Source organism: Nycticebus coucang, chromosome 14, assembly GCF_027406575.1.
Source record: "Nycticebus coucang isolate mNycCou1 chromosome 14, mNycCou1.pri, whole genome shotgun sequence".
Classification (NCBI taxonomy): Eukaryota; Metazoa; Chordata; class Mammalia; order Primates; family Lorisidae; genus Nycticebus; species Nycticebus coucang.
The window spans coordinates 71277779-71304098 of NC_069793.1; the positions used below are offsets into that span (position 1 = coordinate 71277779).

The 26320-nt window shown below is 39.7% G+C and overlaps 1 protein-coding gene and 1 pseudogene across 2 annotated transcripts in view; one reads left to right on the forward strand and one right to left on the reverse strand.

The window, feature by feature from the left end:
- INTS4 (integrator complex subunit 4) overlaps positions 1–26320 on the reverse strand; it is a 128307-nt gene that overhangs the window by 95987 nt on the left and 6000 nt on the right. For both annotated transcript variants that reach the window (XM_053561375.1, XM_053561374.1), the window contains exons 3-4: positions 10840–10957; positions 2026–2132 (exon numbers count right to left, since the gene is read on the reverse strand). In XM_053561375.1, the coding sequence (XP_053417350.1) occupies positions 2026–2132; positions 10840–10957 (225 nt within the window). The remainder of the gene's footprint in view (positions 1–2025; positions 2133–10839; positions 10958–26320) is intronic.
- On the forward strand, positions 21302–21945 carry LOC128565116 (nascent polypeptide-associated complex subunit alpha-like; annotated as a pseudogene).

Consider the following 26320-nt stretch of genomic DNA (forward strand, 5'->3'; position numbering starts at 1 on the left):
CAACCAAAAAATAGCCGGGCGTTGTGGCGGGCGCCTGTAGTCCCAGCTACTCGGGAGGCTGAGGCAAGAGAATCGCTTAAGCCCAGGAGTTGGAGGTTGCTGTGAGCTGTGTGAGGCCACGGCACTCTACCGAGGGCCATAAAGTGAGACTCTGTCTCTACAAAAAAAAAAAAAAAAATTGATTCAAGATGGATAAAGGACTTAAATTTAAGGCATGAAATGATAAAAATCCTCAAAGAAAGAATAGGAAAAACACTGGAAGATATTGGCCTAGGGAAAGACTTTCTGAGGAAGACTGCCATGGCAATAGCAAGAACAGCAATAATAAACAAATGGGACTTAATTAAACTGAAAAGCTTCTGCACAGCCAAAGAGACAAAAACAAAAGCAAATAGGCAACCTACCCAATGGGAAAGGATATTTGCATATTTTGAATCAGACAAAAGCTTGATAATTAGAATCTATACAGAACTTAAATTAATCCACAAGAAAAAAACCAACAATCCCATACATCAATGGGGAAGAAAGATGAACAGAACCTTCTCTAAAGAAGACAGACAAATGGCTAACAAACATGAAAAAATGTTCATCATCTCTATCCATTAGAGAAATGCAAATCAAAACCACCCTGAGATACCATCTAACCCCAGTAAGAATGGCCCACATCACAAAATCTCAAATCTGCAGATGCTGGCGTGGATGTGGAGAGAAGGGAACACTTTTACACTGCTGGTGGGACTGCAAACTAATACAACCTTTTTGGAAGGAAGTATGGAGAAACCTCAAAGAACTCAAGCTAGACCTCCCATTTGATCCTGCAGTCCCATTACTGGGCATCTATCCAGCAGCTCAATTTACAATTGCTAAAATGTGGAAACAGCCTAAATGCCCTTCAACCGAGGATGGAATGGGAAGCTGTGGTATATGTATACCATAGAATACTATTCAGCCATTAAGAAAAATGGAGATTTTGCAGCATTTGTACTAACCTGGATGGAAGTGGAATGCATTATTCTTAGTGAAGCATCACAGGAATGGAGAAGTGTGAATTCTATATATGCAACTTTGATATGAGGACAATTAATGATAATTAATGACACGGTGGAGAATGGGCGAAGGGAAGAGCAGACAGAAGGAGGGAGGGGGTGAGGGAAAGGAAAAGAAAAAAAAAGAAAAGAAAAGAAAATAGTGACTAATTCTCACCTAAATTGGATTTAATTTTGACCAAAGTACGTTACTTAAACATTAATTTTTAACTCAACTTGTCAATATATGGTTTAAGATACTGCATCCTCATTTATAAGTGAAATATGTTTGTAATTTCCACTTTATAATAATATATTTTTTCCAAGTTTAATATCAAGTGTATCCAGATGAAGTAGAATGATTTTGAAGTATTTCTTCTTTTTCTGTTGTCTATAAGATTTGGCATGATCTGTTTTTTGAAATTATCTTTTATTTTTATTTATAAATATTAGTTGTCTATTTTTTGAGACTTTGGAAAAAAAAATAAGAAGTTAACTGATGACTCTATACTGAACCTCAGAGACAAAGCATTCTATAATAGACATACTCTTATTTGATGACATGAATGTTACTTTTTTTGCATTATTATTATTGTTCAATATTTCGTTGCAGCAATTGTCTGATTTCTTTTCTGAATGTATTTACCTTCATTCTTTACAAGGTTTTTGTTTCTAGTCCTTATCTTAAACATTGTTATTGTTATTAAATTTTAAGCCTTTTTAATTTTGTGAGGGCAAAATGTGGAAACCAAATAAACACATGTATATACAAAAAAAAAAAAAAAAGGAAGAAGATTTTACAGCTCCTAGCACCTCTCCCATAAGGAAAAACAATTCCGAGAAAGAACTCTCAAATGCCGTGAAGGCTATGTTAACCAGTTTGATGAAAAAATTTCAAATTGTATATAAAGCCAGCACATTGTAACCCATGACTGCATTAATGTATACAGCTATGATTTAATTTAAAAAAAATTAAAAAAAAAAGAAAGAACTCTCTTACCTTGCAGGCTACGTCAACTAATCGAATCTGGACAGCTTGATTCTCTGGTAGTTTAGTGCCAATTGCAAGCAAAGTGTCCAGCAGTTGGGCTAGGACTTGATGAGACTCTAGAAAGGAAGATGGAAAGTTAGGTTGTATAATTTCAAAAGAAGAGTAGTATAGAAACTAACTTGGGTAAAGAATGTAAGTTTTTGTCAGATGGATTCTTCTGATCCTTCATCCCCTCAACTAAAAGCTAAGTTCCCAAAGAGATTGCATCTAATTTTAGCCATCTGCAGTATTGGGCATAATCCTATACATATACTAGGTGCTCCAAAAATGTTGAGTGCCTAATTCAAGAGTTTTTCAGGACCAGGTGTGGTGGCTCACACCTGTAATGTTAGCACTCTGGGAGGCCAAGGTGGGTGGATTGCCTGAGCTCATGGGTTCAAGATCAGCCTGAGCGAGACCCTGTCTCTAAAAATATGGGCAGCGCCTGTGGCTCAGTGAGTAGGGTGCCGGCCCCATATGCCGAGGCTGGCTGGTTCAAACCCAGCCCCGGCCAAAACTGCAACAAAAAAATAGCCGGGTGTTATGGCAGGCGCCTGTAGTCCCAGCTGCTTGGGAAGCTGAGGCAAGAGAATCGCGTAAGCCCAAGAGTTAGAGGTTGCTGTGAGCCGTGTGACGCCACGGCACTCTACCCGAGGGCGGTACAGTGAGACTCTGTCTCTACAAAAAAAAACAGCTAGGCATTGTGGTGGGCACCTGTAGTCCCAGCACTCAGAAGACTGAGACAAAAGAATCACTTGAGCCCAAGAGTTTGAGGTTGTTGTGAGTTAGGACGCCATGGCACTCTACTGAGGGCAACAAAGTGAGACTCTGTCTCAAGAAAAAAAAAGTGTTGTTTTTTTTTTCGTTTTTTTATTAAATCATAGCTGTGTACATTAATGCAATCATGGGGTGCAATGTGCTGGTTTTATATACAATTTGAAATATTTCCATCAAACTGGTTAACATAGCCTTCATGGCATTTTCTTAGTATTATGTTCAGACATTTATATTCTGCATAAGTTTTTGAGCTTTTCATTGCCTTCAAGGTGAAGTCCAAATTCCTTAGCAGGATATATACGCTTAACATGCCAAGGCTTTCATAATGTCTAGCGCTGCCTATCTTCCTAGCCTCGTCTCTTTTGGGTCTCCTTTAACGCTCTTTTTTCAACTACTTATGATTCCATGACTCTTTACTTTGGTTCAGGCTAACTTCTCTACCTAGAATGCCTTCCCCCACGCCCCATTCCATCCTCAATGCCACTCCCTAGTGAGCCCCTACTAATCCCTAAGTGTCATCTGTGCAGAGGTTTTTCTAATCCCCAAGAACTAACCAATTCCTCTTCATGGTTCCTCGGCACCCTCCACAGCAGCGATATTACTTTATCATATTTATTTATTTCCATATCAGGTAAAACCAGGAAGACTAAAAGATCCTTAAAAGGACAATGACTGTGTTTTATTCACCTTTATAGTCTCAGGATCTAGCAGAATTCACTACATACTCAATGAATATTTAATAAATAGGCAGAAAGCCAAATCCAAATAAACCTATATCAATCTTAGCCAGATTATCTTCTTTGCCTAAATTCTCTTCTTATTTCAATATATGGTTCTCATAATGCTAGTGTTATATAAAAGGATTTTAGGGAGCATTCAGATTATTGTTTTTATATTATTATATACATATATTTTAAGGTACATAATAAAAGTTGCAGTTACCATCTATTGATATCACAACACTAATTTCCTTTTATATTATTAATATAAAATTATCTTTAAATTTATTTTAAGAAAAAATATTAGTCCATTTAAGAAAAACATTAAGTAAACCACAGTACGGTTGTGAAACAATATGTCAAAAATAGTGTGGATGATATAGTTTTTTTTGTTTTTGTTTTGCTTTTTGTCTTGCTCTGTGCTAAAGCATGATCACAGCTAACCACAAGCTTACACTCCTAGGCTTAAGAGATATTCCTGCCTTAGCCTCATGAGTAGCTAGGATTACAGGCATGTATCACCACGCCCAGCCTCCCAAGTAGCTGGCACTACAGACGTCCACCACAACACCCAGCTATTTTTTTGGTTGCAGTTGTTATTGTTCTCTAGCACACCTGGGCTGGGCTCGAACCTGCCAGCCTCAGTGTATGTGATCGGCACCCCACTCATGGAGCTACGAGCACCAAGCCTAATTTTTTATATTTTTGTAGATAAGGTGTTTTCATTATGTTGCCCAGGCTGATTTCAACCCTCTGGCTTAAGGAGATCCCCACACCTTGACCTCCCCAAAGTGCTGGGATAATAGGTATGAAGCCATTGCATCTGGCCTGCATAATATAGAAATGGCTAAACTTTGGGAAATGCTGACTGAATCACTTCTTAGTAAGACTTCCAGTTCAACACAGTACATTGAACACATCTGTTTATCTTTGCACTTTCCTAAAATCCCATTAACACAAAAGTAAAGAAGTTAAAAGGATTTGAAGGACAAGAAAAAAAGCAAACAGGTGAATAGCTGAATAAAGTAAACAAATTTTTCAGAGGTGGAAAGATGAAATTGGCAAAATTGAAAAATCTAATACTAAATGCCTACTGAGGAGGCTACCACTACAAAGCAAATAAATCCTAGCCACAATATCCCAAAAAGGTTCAGGAACTGGAGACCAAAAACAAAAACAAAAAGCATGGATGAGGCACAAATTTGTTTGAATCTCTGTAAGAAACAGTTAAAAAAAAAAAAAAAAGCTGTTGGACCCCTACCGCCTATCCTATATAACCAAGTGACCATCAAAACAAAAGGTTTATTCTGTGTAGAAACTAGACCAGAAAGGATACAATTTGGGGGACACCAGTGAGAGCAGGGAGGGGACACAATGAAGAAGAGGACATTAAGAGATAATCAACATATTGAATAATAATGAGACACACTCTCCCTCTCTACCCTTCCTGCAGCTGCTTTGGCTCCAAGAACAATGCAGATGGGCATTTCTCCACCTGCCTAGCGGGAGATTCATGAACTTCCAACTTGAAAAACCAATGGCGACCACGAAAAAAACACCAAAAGATACTAATATTCAAAAGTCCTCTAAAGACATATATGATCATCCCACAGTAGATATCATCAGCTAGCAAGCTCTATCCATGCACATAGACTATCAGCTTTTTGGTGCCTCTCCTTAAATTTAATTGAAAAGTCAAGGATAATCAAGAAAAGCCTCCAATATGAAAGAGGCCACAAAGAGAAAAGAAGACACTTAAATTAGAAAAGAAATGAAGAAAATCACCTCCACCACTTAATTAATTTAATTCTTCAGAAAGATAATTCTACCTAACATCCATGAAAAGCTAGCTAAAACTTGTTAGGCTTAACTCTTGCGGCTGATAAATCAGAATTCAAATTAAATCTTTTTTTTTTTTTTTTTTTGAGACAGAGTCTCACTTTCTTGCCCTGGTAGAATGCTGTGGCATCATAGCTCACAAAAACTTTGAACTCTTGGGCTCAAATGATTCTCTTGCCTCAGCCTCCCAAGTAGCTGGGACTACAGGCCCTGCCACAATGCCCAGCTATTTTTAGAGATAAGGTCTTGCTCTTGCTAAGACGGATCTTGAACTCCTGAGCTCAAGTGATCTACCACTCAAGTCTCCCAGAGTACTAGGATTACAGATGTGAGCCACCGCACCCAGCCTCAAATTTAATCCTATCTCTCTCCTGAATTTCAGACCAACTATAGACTAAACGTCTCAACATCACCAACCCAAACTCCTTAGAGCTACCAAGTTATTTTTATTTTTATTTTTTTTTAGAGATAGAGTCTCACTTTGTCACCCTCAATAGAGTACCGTGGTGTCACAGCTCACAGTAACCTCCAGCTCTTGGGCTTAGGATCTCTTGCTTCAGCCTCCCGAGTAGCTGGGACTACGGATGCCCGCCACAATGCCCAGCTATTTTTTTGTTGCAGTGTGGCCGGGGCCAGGTTCGAACCCACCACACTCAGTATATGGGGCCGGCACCCTACTCACTGAGCCACAGGTGCTGCCCTTAGAGCTACCTAGTTCTTTCTAAGACTAGACTAGATCATTTCATGCACTTGCTCAAAATAACATTCCAATTTCCCAAGACTACCTTTTGGCTTTAAAACATTTTACCATTCTCCATTGACCTTTCATAAAACTATTCAGTTCTTCAAATATCTCTTGCACTTTCCCAGCTCTCTACCTACTGTCACAATGTTCCTTCTTCCTGGCATTACTCTTCTGCATTTGTGACTTTAAAAATCCACCTCTTCACTCAGTCTTTCCAGATCTCACCTCCTCTCTACTCCCACAGTATTGTGACTATACCTCCTCAAAAACACACTTTGTGTTACTATTAGTGGTGTAACAGGTATTAGAGAAGCAGATATACAAATTACCGTCAAAGGGCCCAGCCCCATACTCACCAAGAAGTTAAGCATTTATGTATCTGCTAAACTGAAATGAAAGACTTTTGGTCCAGAGAGTGCACACCAAGCTCTTGGAAATGAAAGGGCACCCTAGACTAAATAATCGAGAGACTCTTAGAAATGCTAAGTCTGGGGCGGCGCCTGTGGCTCAGTGAGCAGAGCGCCAGCCCCATATGCCGAGGGTGGCAGGTTCAAACCCAGCCCCGGGCAAGCTGCAACCAAAAACTAGCCGGGCGTTGTGGCGGGCGCCTGTAGTCCCAGCTACTCGGGAGGCTGAGGCAGGAGAATCGCCTAAGCCCAGGAGTTGGAGGTTGCTGTGAGCCGTGTGACGCCACGGCACTCTACCGAGGGCAATTAAGTGAGACTCCGTCTCCACAAAAAAAAAAAAAAAAAAGAAATGCTAAGTCTGTGCCTTTCACACACACGGAGTGACTTTAGCAGCCACTTTACCTCACTGGACTTCATTTTCCTAGGCTACAAAATAAAGGACTTTAACTATATGATCCCTATGGCCCCTTCCAGTTCTACCTGCTATGAACTCAGGTGGGCCAGGAACTTCAAACTAAAAAGAGACCTGAATCAAATCTCTTAGAGACAATTCAGTCAGAAACAAAATTAAAATACTTAGCAAAAAATAAATCAACTATTTGCCATGGATACTGCATAATTTGAGTTCCTTTCTTTTAAAGGCTAGAATGAGGTTTACAGCAAAACTAACTCTTACATTTCTATTTTATTGGTTTACAGCGTAACTAACTCTTATATTTCTATTTTATTTATTTTTTTCTTTCTTTATTTTTATTTTTTTGAGAAGAGTCTCACCCACCCTGGGTAGAGTGCTATGGCATCATATCTCACAACAACCTCAAACTCCTGGGCTCAAGTGATCCTCTTGCCTCAGTTTCCCAAGTAGCTGGGAGGCAATGTGCCACCACACCCGGCTAGTTTCTTTTCTTTTTTATTTTTTTTAGTAGAGACAGGGTCTTGTTCTTGGTCAGGCTGGTCTCAAACTCCTAAGCTCAAGCAATCCACTGCTCTCAGCCTCCCAGAGTGCTAGAATTACAGTTGTGAGCCACCAACACCGCCACCTGGTCTCTAAGAAAGAGCTCTGTGTTAAGATCTTAGTTCTCATGCCTATAATCCTAGCACTCTGGGAGGCTGAGGCAGGTGGATCACTTGAACTCAGGAGTTTGAGACTAGCCTGAGCAAAAGCAAGAGACAGCCCCCCTGCTATCATCTAAAAAAACTAGCAGGGCATTGTGCAGTCCCAGCTACTTGGGAGGCTGAGGCAAGAGGATTGCTTGAGCCCAAGAGTTTGAGGTTGCTATGAGCTATAACACCATAACACTCTACTGAGAGCAACAAAATGAGACTCTGTCTCAAAAAGAAGAAAAGAAGATCTCAGTTCTGCTAATCTTTAGCTAAATGAAATAGGCAACTCACTTCAACTTGCTGTGACTTAGGTTCTATCATTTGCAAATGAAGGAATTACACAATAAAATCTCTGTAAAGTCATTATAACTCAAAAAGTCTGTGGTTCTATGAAATCTTCACTCTTAAAGGGAAGAATTTTTGCACATGCCCTGCCTTTGCTCGGGCTAACGTTCTGACTTAAAATGCCTCCCCCTACACCTGCCTCCCTCTTCAATCCCACCACTTAGTAGCACCTATTAATCCCTTAAGTATCACCTCCCATGCAGCTATAAGAATTTTTTCTTGGGAAAAAAAGGCAATGTAATTATTTTGGCGTGTTTAAAAATGTGTCTTCAGGAAACAAGCACTGTACACAGTTATAAAACGAAACAATCCTTTTGAAAAGCAATATGGGTAATACATTCATAGCAATGGTCATTAATACACTTGAACTACCTGACTCAGTAATTCCCTTCCCAGGAATTTATCCTGAGGAATAATAGAAAAAAATGGACTTTTACTTTTGCCACTAGCTATAACAGCAAAAAATTAGAAACATGTTACTGTACTTGTTGTTAATACAGGGTGTCCAAACTGTCTGGACACCCTGTATATTATCAACACTATACATATTATAAAGATACAAAGAAACATGAAAAAAAGAGCTAGACATAGTGGCTCACAGCTATAAACCTAGCACTTTGGGAGGCCAAGGTAGGAGGATTGCTTAAGGCAGGAGTTTGAGACTAGCCTAGGCAATAGAGCAAGACCCTATCTCCATAAAAAAAAAAAAAAAATTTAACCAAGCATGGTGGTACACGCCTCCAGTCCTAGCTACTCAGGAAGCTGAGCAAGGAGGATTGCTTGCGCCTAGGAGTTTGAGGCTGCAGTGAGCTATGATTGTGCCATGGCACTCTAGTCCAGCTGATAGAGTGAGAGCCAACCTCAAATAAAAAAGGATAGAACTGAATGCAACATTAAGTGAACGTAATAAAACACAAAATAGTACATTCGCTGTAAGTATGACCATATAAAATGCATATAAGTAAAAGAAATACGTAAAACAAACTGTTTTATGGAAGTAGTAGGAATATTTTTTATTTTCATTTCAATTGAATTCATCTCCCCTGGGGCAGGGGCGGGGGAGAGATTTTCATTGTTTCCAGTAAATTAAAAGTCTTGGGTCAAAATTTAATACAAGTAAAATTTTATTTATTTATTTTTTTTTTTTTTTGCAGTTTCTGGCTGGAGCTGGGTTTGAACCTGCCACCTCCGGTATATGGGGCTGGTACCCTACTCCTTTGAGCCACAGGTGCCACACTATTTTATTTTTTTGAGACACAGTCTCACTATGTCACCCTCGGTAGAGTGCCATGGCGTCATAGTTCATAGCAACCGCAAACTCTTGGGCTTAAGCGATTCTCTTGCCTCAGCCTCTGAAGTAGCTGGGACTACAGACACCCGCCACAAAGCTTGGCTATTTTTTTGGTTGTAGTTGTTATTGTTGTTTGGTGGGCCCGGGCTGGTTCGAACTCGCCAGCTCTGGTGTATGTGGCTGGGGTCCTAGCCGCTGAACTACAGGCACCGAGCCAAAACTTTTTCTATTTCAGACAGAGTCTCACTGTGGCACCCTGAGTAGTGAGCTGTAGTATCATAGCTTACAGCAACCTCAAGCTCTTGGGCTCAAGCAATCCTCTTGTCCCATTTTTCTATTTTTAGTAGAGAGGGGGGTCCCACTATTGGCTCAGGGTAGTCTTGACTCATGAGCTCAAGCAACCCACCTGCCTCGGCCTCCCAGTGTACTAGGATTACAGGCGTGAGTCATTGCACCTGGCCAAATAAAACTTTTTTGAAATTATAACCAATTCTGTCAAATAAATAAAATCACAATATTTTGGGAAACAGGAACAAAGCATTTATTTTTTAATTTTAAAATATTAACACAACTGAGGCACTAATTCTATAACAGAATTTTATATATACATAAAACCATATAATCAAAACAGTAAACACTGAGAATATATTTTAGGGGGCATCAACAAGGAGTTAACAGGCCGGGCTCACATCCGTAATCCTAGCAGTCTGGGAGGCTGAGACATGTTGATTGCCTGAGCTCACAGGTTGAAGACCAGCCTGAGCAAGAGTGAGACTCCGGACTCTAAAAATAGCCAGACGTTGTTGCAGGTGCCTATAGTCCTAGCTATTTGGGAGGCTGGGGCAAGAGAATCGCTTAAGGCCAAGAGTTTGAGGTTGCTGTGAGCTATAATGCCATGGCGCTCTACCAAGGGGGACACAGTGAGAGACTATCTCAAAAAAAAAGTAGTTAATAGAAAAAAACAACACAAATCCTGTAAGACCTGGGAGGTTATCAGTTTTATGGGATATAAATAGTGATGGGCCATGTGAATAGGGCAGCACCTCCCTATTTTAATTAAGTAAGGCACAGTGAACAAAGAATCAACTCCACCACATACTGTGTAACCTTGAACAATTAGTTAACTTCTCTGAGCCTTAGTTTTCCAAACTATAAAACAGAGACAATAAGCTGGGTGCAGTAGCACGTGCCTCTAGTCCCAGCTACTGAGGTGGGGAAGCTGAGGCAGGAGGATCACTTGAGGCCAGGAGTTCAAGATCAGCTTGGGCAATATAACAACAAGACCCTATCTCAAAAACAAACAAATAAAAAACAGAGCAATAATATCTATCTCATATCACATGTAAATTACCTTAAATAAATGGTAGTCAACAAATGATAGCTATTAAGAGACAAAAATGTATTTCAACTCTAATGTAAATGTATGTGCATAGATTTAGTGAACCATACTCAAATTCCTTTTCAATAAGAACCAACACAACAATTTTGTTCTAAATTCTATATAAAAAGAACTAAAGATTTCCGTTCTGGCTATACAGCTTTTAAATTCCTACTTACTTTCATTCTGTAGGATGTTAATAGCATCATCCATAATGCAGTCTGGTGAAAATCCTGCAGTTTTTGATAATAAACCCAACAATGATGCAATTTTCAGTCTCACAGATGGATCATTCTCCTGGAATAAAAGAAGCAGGTGTCACCTTGATGCTCTACTCTTAGCTAACCAACAAATACAAATATGGGAAACATTCTAAAAGAGACATAATGATTCAAGTATTCTAAGGTGTCATTTCTGAAAAATTATATGCTTCAGGGGACAGAGCTTTTCTTAATCAGTATATTATACCCAAATACAGAAGGAGAATGGGAATTTGCTTATGCCTCCTAAGGAAAAATGTGCTGTTGGCATTAAAAGTACCTTTACTTCCACTGAGTAGTCTGGGCAGGCGTGAGTCACAACAACTTGCACCAACACTGGGCATCCAACACTGCTGCCAGCACCCCTGCTCCTAAAGTCCTGGCAAGTGGGTACTGCAACTACCACCACTATCACCAGTAAGAATCTCTCAATTTATGTGGTTTTCTTGAATCCAGATCCTGATTAGAAGTCTGGGGCAGACAAGTATAATTGTGCCTAAGTCCCAGATGCAAAGGAGACTAAGAAAGGAACAGTCTAGCTGTCTTAGTTTCCATAGTGGGAGGTAGGCTCTAAGAGGTGAGACATTACCCTCCAATACAAAAAGGAACATGTCTTCTTGTTCATCACCGTATCCCAACACTAAAAACATAAATAAAAATAAGTGAATATATGATCAGTAAATACACGTATATGTGAAATGAGAGGGAAAAAGTGCCTTGACAATGCTGAGATTAAGTGATCTTTCTATTCCAAAGACAAAATTACTTAAATGTATCTTTGAAGGATGAGGTCGCCCATAGCTCAGTGGTTAGGGCACCGGCCACAAACACAGGGGCAGGCGGGTTGGAACCCAGCCAAGGCCTGCTAAACAACAATGACAACCACAACAACAACAACAAAAAAATACCTGGGTGTTCTGGTGGGCACCTGTAGTCCCAGCAACTCAAGAGGCTGAGGCAAGAGAATCACTTAAGCCCAAAGGTTTGACGTTGCTATGCGCTGTGATGCCACGGCATTCTACTGAGGGCGACACAGTGAGACTTACGTCTCAAATACAAAAAAAAAAAAAGGATGAGGTATTTTCCAGATATGACCAAGTCACCACATAGTTCTAAGGAGGTAAGGAAACACAACAAAGAAACCTAAAGTGGAGCAAGAGGGAAAAGACAGTGAAATCTGGCTCGGTGCCTGTAGCTCAATTGGCTAAGGTGCCAGCCACATACACCAGAGATGGAGGGTTCGAATCCAGCCCAGTCCTGACAAACAACAACTACAACCAAAAAATAGCTGGGCATTGTGGCAGGCGCCTGTAGTCCCGGTTACTTGGGAGGCCAAGGCAAGAGAATCCCTTAAGCCCAGGAGTTGGAGGTTACTGTGAGCTGTGATGCCACAGCACTCTACCCAGGGTGACAGCTTGAGGTTCTGTCTCAAAAAAGAAAAAAAAAAGATAACGGAATCAGAAGACCTAAAATCCTAGCATACTATGCCACTTACCAGGTGCATAACTTTGGGAATGTCATTTTCTTGGGAACTTAACATTAATGTGTGAGGTGCAGCAGAAATTAGACAGGTCTAGTTGTGAAGCCTGGATTTACTATGTAAAAGCTATATATCTTCAATAGTTAATTAACCTCTCTGAGCCTCATCTTTGAAATCAGGCTAATAACCTCAGAAGGCTACTAAGAAGAAAATGACTTGAACAAAATAGGCATATAGTAGTCAAATATCAACGTTACAATCTTTACTATTTCTTTCCTTCTGGTAACTCTGGGTTTAGTTTGTTCTTTTTCTGGTTAAATTATAAGGTTAACTTGTTGATTTGAGATTAATACCAGGATATTAAGAACTCCAAAATTCAACAACAAAACAAATAACAAACCAAAGAAGATATACAAATGGCCAAATAAAGACATGAAAATAATCAGCATCACTCAACATTACAGAAACACAAATAAAAACTACAGTGAGATTCCATCTCATACCCATTAAAATTGCTACTATCAAAAAAAACAGAAAATAAGTGTGGAAAGGACATAGAAAAACTGGAATCCTATGCAGACAAAGAGCAAGATGGTGGCCAAGTAACAGCTTCCTTGCAACTGGGCACAGTGAGTATGGGGAGACAAGACTCCAGGCATCTCTGGCTGGTAGGATCTGCCCATAAACATCCCTTTGAGGATACAGGGAGTCAACGAGAGACTTCTGGACCCCAGGAGGAGGACAAAAGCAGTGGAAAACTGGCAAGTGGTTGCATGTGTTCATTCAGGCTAATCCCGCCAGCAGCTGTAAGTACAGCGGCAGTGAGATTGCAAACTGGAAAGGCCTTACCTGTGAGCTGCTCTGGTTTCTTTGGACTTGACACTCAGTTGAACAACCTTGGGAGAAGCATTGTCTAGGGCCCCAGACTGAGCCGCTGATGCAGACGGAGCTAATAAGCGTTCAACTGTTGGCCACATGGAGCCATTATGGGAGAAGTGCCCCGGCAAGTTCCGCCCGCAGGGTCGCAGAGCAAGGACTGGGTGTGAGCTCGAAATCTAGTGACTGAGCAGCCTAAAGGCAGGGACTGAGACACCTTGCAGCTTAGTTCTCAGGGGCATATGCAAGATTTGTTTTGGCATACTGGTTAAGTGGATAGCAGGGATCCCAGCAACAAGCACTTTCCTGGGAAAGCTTTTGCTTAGCCAAGTTTAGCAGTTTAAAGTGCCTTTCACGTGGGCTAAGGAGAGATTAGGGTCTCCACTTTAGGCTCTCCACCCTGTGGGGTTTGAGAAATCAGCAGAGGCCTCCAGTCTCCATCTCGTACAGGCATATCAGCATTGTGATTAACAACTCATACCCCAGAAGATCACCTGTTGCCCAGACAATATTCAGCAAGAGATATATACTGCTTTGTTTTGGGGTTTTTTTTTTTTTTGGTTGTTGTTATTGTTTCATTTTTTAATTTCAACATTTTCCCTATAGATTTTTCTTTTCTTTCTTCACTTTTCTAGTTTTAATATAATTTCCCACTGTTGCCTTTTTCAACAATTACAACTTCATTTTTGCTAGTGTTTCTACCGCTATTATTTGGGTTTCCCCCAATTTTATCCCGTAAAATTTTCTGTTTGCTTATTTTGGTGATTTATAGCATTTTTGTCTTTTCTGTCTATTTGGTGAAGGTGGGGTACTGTGTCTGAACAGGCTAGCAAAGAGCTGCTGACCTCAAGGGAACCACCCAACTCGGCACCCCCAGAGGTTGTGGGGTTTTTAAGGTTGGGTCAAAGTACCCTACTGTACACCTATATTGCTGTTTCCCTCTTTCTGTGCCCCTCTTCTTTTTTGTCAATATTCCCTTTTACCCACTCCCTCTCCTTTCTCTCTCTCTCTCTCTTTTTTCTTTCTTTTTTGCCTTCTTACTCTTCAATTTCTCATCCTTCTGGGTCTGTACAAAAAGGACTCATCGAAACCCTGATCCAGAGGCACGGCAACTTAAAGAGCAAGAGAAAGCAAAAGGAAAATTAGGGCAAGGAAACAGATAAAAGAAATCACTCATGAGTAAGAATCAGCAGAAAAATCCTGGCAACATGAAAAACCAGTCCAGAGCAACCACTGCAAGGGAAAGTAAGGTAGCTACTGCAGAGGATTCCACCTATAAAGAAATGTTAGAAATGACAGAAAGGGAATTTAGAATACAGATGATGAAAACAATGAAGGAAATGATGGAAACAATGAAGGAAACTGCTGATAAAGTAAAAGATAATCTAAAGGAAATCCAAAAACAGAATCAAATAAGAGATGAAAGATATGAAGGATATAGAAAAGATATAGCAGAGCTGAAGGAACTGAAGCAGTCAATTAGGGAACTTAAAGATGCAAGAGAAAGTATCAACAACAGATTAGACCATGCAGAAGAAAGAATCTCAGAGTTAGAGGACAAAGCTCTTGAGATAACTCAAATGGTTAAAGAGGCAGAAAAGAAGAGAGAGAAAGCAGAACGTTCACTGACAGAATTATGGGACTTTATGAAGCATTCAAACATACGAGTTATAGGTATATAACTTCTTCCCCCAGAAGGGGAAGAAGAATGCCCATGGGGAAAGGAAGCCATACTAGAGAATATAATAAATGAAAATTTCCCAAATATCACCAAAGATTCTGACACACTCCTTTCAGAGGGATAGCGGACCCCAGGTTGCCTCAACTCTGAGCTTCTCCAAGACACATTGTGATGAACCTGTCCAAAGTAAGACAAAAGACAAGATTCTTCAAGCTACCAGGAGTAAGCACCAGTTGGCCTACAAGGGTAAATCCATCAGGATGACTGCAGACTTCTCTAATGAAACTTTCCAAGCAAAAAAAACAATGGTCATCTACCTTTAATCTACTTAAACAGAACAATTTCCAGCCCAGAATTCTATATCCTGCTAAGCTAAGCTTAAAAATTGACAGAGAATTCAAATCATTTACTGATATACAAACATTGAGGAAATTCGCCACAACAAGACCAGCTCTATAGGAAATACTTCAACCTGTTCTACAGACCGACCATCACAATGGATCAACAGCAAAGTAAGAACTCAGCAATTAAAAGACAGAACCTAGCTTCCACTGATTCAAAAGATAAAACTAAGCAATGGACTCTCACAAAATAAGATGAATAGAACACTACCATACTTATCAATTTATCTCAATAAATGTTAATGGCTTGAATTCCCTACTGAAGAGGCATAGAGTGGCTGATGGGATTAAAAAACACAAGCCATCCATTTGCTGTCTGCAGGAAACTCACATAGCTTCAAAAGACAAATTAAAACTCCAAGTTAAGGGTTGGAAGACAATTTTTCAGGCAAATGGAATTCAGAAGAAAAGAGGAGTTGCAATCTTATTTTCAGATACATGTGGATTTAAAGCAACTAAAGTCAAAAAAGACAAAGATGGTCACTTTATATTGGTCAAGGGAAAAATACAACAAGAAGACGTTTCCATTCTAAATATTTATGCACGCAATTTAAATGCTCCCAGATTCTTGAAACAGACCTTACTCAGTCTGAGCAATATGATATCGGATAATACCATAGTAACAGGGGACTTTAATACTCCTCTTACAGAGCTGGACAGATCCTCTAAACAGAAATTAAACAAAGATATACAGGACTTAAATGAGACCCTAGAACAACTGTGCTTGATAGATGTGTACAGAACACTCCATCCCAAAGACAAAGAATATACATTCTTCTCATCGCCCCATGGAACATTCTCCAAAATTGATCACATCCTAGGACAGAAAACAAACCTCAAAAGAATCAAAAGAATTTAAATTTTACCTTCTATCTTCTCAGGCTGCAAGGAACTAAAGGTGGAACTCAACTCCAACAAAAACATTCAACCCCACACAAAGGCATGGACATTAAACAATCTTCTGTTGAATAACAGATGGGTGCAGGAAGAAATAAAACAGGAAATCATTAACTTCCTTGAGCATAACAACAATGAAGACACAAGCTACCAAAACCTGTGGGATACTGCAAAAGCAGTTTAGAGAGGAAAATTATCACTTTAGATGCCTATGTTCAAAAAACAGAAACAGAGCACACCAACAAACTCACAAGCCATCCTATGGAATTGGAACAAGAAGAACAATCTAAGCCTAAACTCAGTAGAAGAAAAGAAATCTCCAAAATCAAATCAGAGATCAATGAAATTGAAAACAAAAGAATCATTCAGAAAATTAATGAAACAAGGAGTTGGTTTTTGAAAAAATTAATAAAATAGATAAACCTTTGGCCAGACTAACTAGAAATAGAAAAGTAAAATCTCTAGTAACCTCAATGAGAAATGATAAAGGGGAAATAACAACTGATGCCACAGTTATGTAAGAGATCATCTCTGAATACTACCAGAAACTCTATGCCCAGAAATTTGACAATGTGAAGGAAATTGATCAATATTTGGAATCACACCCTCTCCCTAGACTTACCCAGGAAGAAACAGAGTTCCTGAACAGACCAATTTCAAGCACTGAGATTAAAGAAACAATAAAAAATCTTCCAACCAAAAAATGCCCTGGTCCAGATGGCTTCACACCAGAATTCTATCAAACCTTCAAGGAAGAGCTTATTCCTGTACTGCAGAAATTATTCCAAAAAACTGAGGAAAAAGGAATCTTCCCCAACACACTCTATGAAGCAAACATCACCCTGATACCAAAACCAGGAAAAGGCCCAACCAAAAAGGAGAATTTCAGACCAATTTCACTCATGAATATAGATGCAAAAATTTTCAACAAAATCCTAGCCAATAGATTACAGCTTATCATCAAAAAAGTCATACATCGGGGCGGCGCCTGTGGCTCAGTGAGTAGGGCGCTGGCTCCATATGCCGAGGGTGGCGGGTTCAAACCCAGCCCCGACCAAACTGCAACAAAAAAATAGCCGGGCGTTGTGGCGGGCGCCTGTAGTCCCAGCTGCTCGGGAGGCTGAGGCAAGAGAATCGCGTAAGCCCAAGAGTTAGAGGTTGCTGTGAGCCGTGTGATGCCACGGCACTTTATCCGAGGGCGGTACAGTGAGACTCTGTCTCTACAAAAAAAAAAAAAAAAAAAAAAAAAAAAGTCATACATCATGATCAAGTAGGTTTCATCCCAGTGATGCAAGGCTGGTTTAACATATGCAAGTCCATAAACGTTATCCACCATATTAACAGAAGCAAAAATAAAAACCATATGATCCTCTCAATAGATGCAGAAAAAGCATTTGATAAAATCCAGCACTCTTTTCTAATTAGAACACTGAAGAGTATAGGCATAGGTGGCACATTTCTGAAACTGACTGAAGCTGTCTATGACAAAGCCACAGCTAATATTTTATTGAATGGAGTAAAACTAAAAGCTTTTCCTCTTAGAACTGGATCCTCTGTCACCCTTACTGTTCAACATAGTCCTAGAACTTCTAGCCAATACAGTTAGGCAAAAGAAGGAAATAAAAGGAATCCAAATAGGAGCAGAGGAGGTCAAACTCTCCCTCTGCATGTCATCTCCATGCCGATGACATGATCTTATACTTAGAGAACCCCAAAGACTCAACCACAAGACTCCTGGAAGTCATCAAAAAATACATATAAAATCAATGTCCATAAATCAGTTGCCTTTATGTATGCCAATAACAGTCAAGATAAGAGGCTAATTAAAGACACAACTCCCTTCACCATAGCTTCAATGAAAATGAAATACCTAGGAATATACCTAACAAAGGAGGTGAAGGAGCTCTATAAAGAAAATTACGAAATCCTCAGAAAGGAAATAACAGAGGATATTAACAAATGGAAGAACACACCATGCTCATGGCTGGGAAGAATCAACATTGTTTTTTGGGGTTTTTTTGTTTTTTTTTTTTTTTGAGACAGAGCCTCAGGCTGTTGCCCTGGGTAGAGTATCATGGCATCATAGCTCACAGCAACCTCAAACTCCTGGGCTCAAGTGAGTCTCCTGTCTCCGCCTCCCAAGTAGCTGGGACTACAGGCACCCACCACAACGCCCATGTTTTGGTTGCAGCCATCATTGTTGTTTGGTGGGCCCGGGCTGGATTCAGGCCGGGCCAGCTCAGGTGTATGTGGTTGGAGCCTTAGCCACTTGAGCCACAGGCACCGAGCCATCAACATTGTTAAAATGTCTATACTTCCCAAAGCAATCTACCTATTCAATGCCATTCCTATTAAAATACCAACATGGTACTTTCAAGATTTGGAAAAAATGACTCTGCGTTTTGTATGGAACCAGAAAAAACCCCATATAGCTAAGGCAGTTCTTGGTAATAAAAATAAAGCTGGGGCATCACCCTACCAGATTTTAGGCTGTACTACAAAGCCATAGTGGTCAAGACAGCATCATACTGGCACAAAAATAGAGATCCAGACATTTGGAATCAAATAGAAAACCAGGAAATGAAACTAACATCTTACAACCACCTAATCTTTGATAAACCTAACAAAATCAGACCTTGGGGGAAAGATTCCCTATTCAATAAATGGTGCTGGGAGAACTGGATATCCACATGTCAAAGACTAAAAGTGGACTCACACCTTTCTTACTCACAAAAATTGATTCAAGATGGATAAAGGACTTAAATTTAAGGCATGAAACAATAAAAATCCTCCAAGAAAGCATAGGAAAAACACTGGAAGATATTGGCCTGGGTAAAGACTTCATGAAGAAGACTGCCGTGGCAATTGCAACAACAAAAAAAATAAACAAATGGGACTTCATTAAACTGAAAAGCTTCTGTACAACTAAGGAGACAACAAACAAAGCAAAGAGACAACCTGCCCAATGGGAAAGGATATTTGCATATTTTGAATCAGACAAAAGCTTGATAAAACTAGAATCTATAGAGAACTCAAATTAATCTACATGAAAAAAGCCAACAATCCCATATATCAATAGGCAAGAGACATGAATAGAACCTTCTCTAAAGAAGACAAATGGCTTACAAACATATGAAAAAATGCTCATCATCCCTATTTATTAGAGAAATGCAAATCAAAACCACCCTGAGATACCATCTAACCCCAGTAAGAATGGCCCACATCACAAAATCTCAAAACTACAGATGCTGGCGTGGATGTGGAGAGAAGGGAACACTTTTACACTGCTGGTGGGACTGCAAACTAATACAACCTTTTTGGAAGGAAATACGGAGAAACCTCAAAGAACTCAAGCTAGACCTCCCATTTGATCCCGCAATCCCATTACTGGGCATCTACCCAGAAGGAAAAGAAACACTTTTATCATAAGGACACTTGGACTAGACTGTTTATTGCAGCTTAATTTATAATCGCCAAAATGTGGAAACAGCCTAAATGCCCACCAACCCAGGAATAGATTAATAAGCTGTGGTATATGTACACCATGGAATACTATTCAGCCATTAAACAAATGGAGACTTTACATCCTTTGTATTAACCTTGATGGAAGTGGAAGACATTATTCTTAGTAAAGCATCACAAGAATGGAGAAGCATGAATCTTATGTACCCAATTTTGATATGAGGACAATTAATGACACGGTGGGGGTGGGGAAGGGGAGAGCAGAGAGGGAAGGAAGGAGCGGAGTGGGACCTTGGTGTGCACCACACCTTTTGGGGGGCAAGACACGATTGTAAGAGGGACTTTACCTAACAAATGCAATCAGTGTAACCTGGTTTCTTGTACCCTCAATGAATCCACAACAATAAAAAAAAAAAAAAACCAATGAAGTAGAAAGAAAAAAATGCTAGTCATGCCTACTCCCTATGAATTTGCAGAAATCAAATGACAGTGTCAGTTAAAACACTTTGTTTGAAAAAAAAAAAAACTTTGTTTGCTTCTAAAAGTTACGAAACATAAGAACGACTTTTTCAGGCTATTGAAAAGCTGGCTCTTTTTCTAAAAGCTGGGTTTTCATTCTCGAGGATCCCTCATCCTCCACCCCGACTGGGATTTACTATATCACTGTAAAATATTTCTGTGTCCTATTAATAAAATCTTTTTTCCCACCATAAAAAAAAAAAGAAAGAAAGAAAAACTGGGACCCTTGTGCACTGCTGGTGGGAATGTTAAACAGTAAAGCTGCTATGGAAAACAACATGGTGGTTCCTCAAAAAATTAATGAAACTACCATAGGATCTAGCAATTCCACTTTTACATATGTACTCAAAAGAATGAAAGCAGAATCTTGAGATATTTGTACACCTACATTCATAGCAGCATTATTCACAATCGCTGAAACATGGAAGCAGCCTGAGTATCCACTGACAAATGAATGGATATGCAAAATATGGTTATATACACACAATGGAGTATTATTGAGTCTTAAAAAGGAAGGAAATTCTGACATATCCTACAACATGGATAAAACTAGAGAATATTATGGTAAGCAAAATAAGCCAGTCACAAAAAGATAAATGATACATGATTCCGCTTAATCTTACAGACAAAAAGCAGAGTGGTGGTTGCCAGTGGATGGGGGAAGAGGGGATGGAGGGTTATTATATAATGGGTATAGAGTTTCAGTTCTGCAAGATGAAAAGAGTTCTGGAGATGGATGGTGGTGATGGCTGCACAATATGAATATTCTTAATACCACTGAACCATATACTTAAAAATGGATAATAAATTTCATGTACTTTGCAGTTTAAAAAGAAAAAAGATAAAAAGACTATCTCAGGCAGGCATGGTGGCTCACAACCGTAATCCTAGCATTGTAGGAGGCTGAAGTGAGTGGATTGCCTGAGCTCACAGGTTCGAGACCAGCCTGAGCCACAGCGAGACCTCATCTCTTAAAAAAAAAAACCCACGTTCTCACTCGTTCTCTTTCTGCCACCATCTTTATTCCGCGTTCCCTGCACAGCCTCCTTTTTATCCCTTTCAGACATGCCTGGTGAAGCCACAAAAACCATCCCTGCTACAGAGCAGGAGTTGCCACAGCCTCAGGCTGAGACAGGGTCTGGAACAGAATCTGACAGTGGTGAATCAGTACCAGAGCTAGAGAACAAGATTCCACGCAGGCAAACACACAGCAAGCACAGCTGGCAGCAGCAGCTGAAATCGATGAAGAACCAGTCAGTAAAGCAAAATAGTCGGAGTGAAAAGAAGGCACAGAAGGCTATGTCCAAACTGGGTCTTCGACAAGTTACAGGGGTTACTAGAGTCACTATCCGGAAATCTAAGAATATCCTCTTTGTAATCACAAAACCAGATGTCTATAAGAGCCCAGCTTCAGATACCTACCTAGTTTTTGGTGAAGCCAAGATCGAGGATTCATCTCAGCAGGCACAGCTCTAGCAGCTGCTGAGAAATTCAAAGTTCAAGGTGAAGCTGTTCCAAACATTCAAGAAAATACACAGACTCCAACTGTACAAGAAGAGAGTGAGGAGGAAGAGGTGGATGAAACAGGTGTGGAAGTTAAGGACACAGAATTGGTCATGTCACAAGCAAATGTGTCCAGAGCAAAGGCAGTTTGAGCTCTGAAGAACAGTAATGATACTGTAAATGTTGTTATGGAACTAACAATGTAACCATTAAAACAACAGGACTTTTTTGGTTTTTCAAAAGAGTAACTGCAGCTTGGTTTGAAATTTGTACTGTTTCTATCATTAATAAAATTATGGCTTCTTGTTGGATGAAAAAACAAAAATATCTGGGCATTGTGCCCAGAGCCTGTGGCAAGAGAATCACTTACACCCAAGAGTTTGAGGTTGCTGTGAGCTTTTACACCATGGCACTCTACCTAGGATGACTGAGTGAGACTCTGTTTCAAAAAAAAAAAAAAAACAAAAAACAGAATATCTGACCTAGTAACATTCCTTATCCATCTGGGTACTTTACTCAAGCTCTTCTACTTTCTGAAATAATTCCTTGGCACCTCTTCCACTAAGACACATAAATGACCCCCTCACACCTAAGCTAAAAAAGTCCTCTCTAATAACTGCTTTTCTCACCATTGAAATTGTCCTGTTTCAGGCTTTCATCACTTTTCTCCAGACTTCTAACTAGTTACCCTAACTCCACTCTTGCCCTCATCCAATTCCTCCAACTTCCGTACTTCCCCCAGAGGGACATGTCTAAAACAAAAATGACAGGCAGGCTGGGCGTGGTGGCTCATGCCTGTGATCCTAGCACTCTGGCAGGCTGAGATGGGCAGATTGCTTGAACTCAAGAGTTCTAAAAAGAAAAAAGTTAAAATTAACAGTGAAACGCTGCACTGTTATTATTCATTTCCTGTCTTATCTAGTCAGCAAGACTCAGAGCAGGGATCATATTACATTCATTTCTATATTACCAACTACAAGGCAGAATACAAGGCCCTTCAGAGCGAGACTCCTTCCAAACCTTTCTAGTCTCATCTTTTAATAAGCTCTCAACGTAAACTCTACATCAGCCAAATCTCTGCAAGTTGACTACCCAAGGACTGCAGCAAACTGGTCAACATACTAGGCCTACAGTACTGATATGTACATGTGGTTCATGTCCAGTCTATGAAAATTAGGTCAACTTAGGAGGTGGTCAACTTCAGAAGTTCACCTGTAGTTGCATTTCTTCTAATGTGATCTCCTATTTTACATCCATGTCTTTGCTCACAATTGCTCACAACTAAAATGTCTTTCTTCCAACTGGCCAAAATCTGTTTTTAAAATATCTCAAATTTTACCCTATAATGCATTTCTGGATACCTATTCCCAAGCGGAACTGATCGCCACCTTCTTTGAAGCCATATTATGACCTGCCCCAGATTTCACAGTACCTGAAACATTGCACCATTGTTATTCATTTCTTGTTTTATCTAGTCAGCAAGATTCAAATCAGGGCATATTACTGTATGACCAACAACAGGAAGCACAAGGCCTGGCACAGAGTAAGTATTCAGATATGCTAAGCAAATGAACAGATGAACAACTTTACCTCTTACTATCTACATACTACATGCTATTTGGTTCGCCAACTACACTGCCAACCCCTAAATTTCAAGGAATTTGTCTCACAGGTCTGCACCCTCCAGAACAACTAGGACAGTTGTGTAAGTAAAGAATCCCTCGTGTGAAATAAGTTCAAATACTATTGCCTAACCACAGAAAAATGTAGGAAAAAGCAGAAAGCAGAGTAGTTTATCCACTAAAATACAACATACCACATTTCTGAACAGAATAGACAAAAGGGTAAAAAAAAAAAAAAAAATACTATGGTCACCAACCTAGAACTGGACCCATGGGGCAGCCTTCTTAATTTCCTTTGGAGCTAAGGTCTACCAGACTAATGCAAGCAGCATAGCCCAGTTAAAGTGCTTGGGATCTGACATCAGAATACCTCAGTTCAATTTTCTTTAATACATGATAATAATATTATGATTATATTTTTTAAAAGAGCCTTTATCATTTAGAGATATAAAGTGAAATTTATAAACAAAATGATATACTGTCAGTGATCTGTTTTTATAAGAATCTGACAGAGTGGCACTCTACTGAGGTGACAAAGTGAGACTCTGTCTCAATTTTTTTTTTTTTTCTTTTTTTTTTTGTAGAGACAGAGTCTCACTGTACCGCCCTCAGGTAGAGTGCCGTGGCGTCACACGGCTCACAGCGACCTCTTAACTCTTGGGCTTACGCAATTCTCTTGCCTCAGCCTCCCGAGCAGCTGGGACTACAGGCGCCCGCCACAACGCCCGGCTATTTTTTGGTTGCAGTTTGGCCGGGGCTGGGTTTGAACCTGCCACCCTCGGCATATGGGGCTGGCGCCCTACTCACTGAGCCACAGGCGCCGCCCGACTCTGTCTCAATTTTAAAAAAGAATCTGACAGAGGTGAGAGTGCAAGAAATAGAAGTGACTGGGGGACAGGGGAAATGAAACAAGCTCGGCTATAAAACGATAATTTTTGAAGCCAAGTAATGAGTACATGGGAATTAATTAAAGTATTCTCCATACTTGTATAGGTATTTATTTGAAATGTTCCATAACAAAGTTTTCAAAAAGAAAACAAAAATGTAGTTTCCAATTCTTGGATACTAAATGGCTCTAAGCCTAGTTCCTTAACTGGAAGTTAGAGATAACAGTGGTGGTATTTATCATAAGAATAAAATAAAATATTACATGTAGAAAGTGGTTTATAAACTCTAACACACTATCCAAATGTTAACTGCTCTCAGAAGTATTATTATAGGTGATTATGGAGTAATAGAGGGTTTTCTGTTTTTTTTTTTAAAGAGACAGGGTTTCACTCTATCATCTAGGCTAGAGTACAGTGGCACAATCATAGCTCACTGCATCCTTGAACTCTTGGACTTAAATGATCCTCCATCCTTAGCCTCCTGAGTAGCTGAGACTACAGGTGAATGACATCCTGCCTGGCTCTTAAGAGTTTTATTATATGTAATCAAAGTAGATATTGCTAAGAAAAAGGTTAAATGAAAATAGATCACTGAAAGTTAAAAAATTTCTTGAGAAGAGAAACTCTGATTTCATTCATGCAAAACATAATTGAAATATTTATTAAGCCCCCTACAATGTTCCAGGGACTGGAATAGAGAATAACAGATTTGTAGTTTCTGAATTTAAGGAGCTCGAAATCTGAAGGAGATAGGCACATATGATAAACAGTGGCAATACATATATAAGAGCTAATAGTTATGCTGTCTAGTGCCCTGAACATATATATATATATAACAAATATTTGTTAACTAAGTAAAAAGCATCATAAAAACATCCATTCGTTCAATGGATATTTATTTTACCCACCATTGTTCTTAGTGTTTTAGATACATCAATTAAAAAAAAAAATCCTTGCTCAAGAGGAGCCTTATGTTCTAGTATAGGAACATAATAAATAAGAAAATTATATAGAATATTAAAAGAAAGTAAGTGATATGGAGAAAACAAAATCAAGGAAGGGGGCTAGAGAAGTACTGGGTTGGGATAGGCGGTTTCACTATGACACTAGAGAGGTAAAGGGAGTTCTCAATAAAAAAAGTGACATTTGAACAAAGACTTAAACAAACTTGAGTTTTATTCAAGTCTCTGTTCAAATGACTTGAATGATGTGGTAAGCAAACTAGTAAATATCTGAGGGAAGTGTTCCAGACAGAAGGAAGGTACGAGGAAAGACCACGAGGAATGATTATGCTTGGCAGACAACATGGATGACCACATCACAGGACAGTGGAAGGGAGAAGGGTTCTAGCCAAAGGAGAGAGCATGAGAAAAGACACTGATTTCTAAAAACATACAAGGTCCCTGGGAAACTGCAAGTATTTGATTAAGCTAGAACGTTATACATGTAAAAAAGAGGACCTTTTATGTCACACATGAAAGTAACAGAATGAACAGGCTTAAAGTTTATATAAAGAGACTAAAGGGAAAAAGAATCTTTTACAAGGGACACATCAAGAAATTACACGCATCCTGCAGGTTCAATAAGAAGTACAAATCGCCCTCTATAACACAGTCTTAAAATTCTTAAAAATGTGCTTAACCTGAATCTAACAAATCCTACATATTTAACTTCCAGTTTATCATAAATACAGGGGGCAGAGGAGAAAATTAACCCCCGAAAAGTAAACAAACTCAGAAAATAAGATAATTTACAAAGCAAATGACCTAGTTTCTTTGTCAGATCAATGTCACCAAAATATTAAAAATTGTTCTAGATTTGGGTGGTGCCTGTGGCTCAGTCGGTAGGGCGCCAGCCCCATATACCGAGGGTGGCGGGTTCAAACCCGGCCCCGGCCAAACTGCAACCAAAAAATAGCCGGGCGTTGTGGCGGGCGCCTATAGTCCCAGCTGCTCGGGAGGCTGAGGCAAGAGAATCGCTTAAGCCCAGGAATTGGAGGTTGCTGTGAGCTGTGTGAGGCCACGGCACTCTACCGAGGGCCATAAAGTGAGACTCTGTCTCTACAAAAAAAA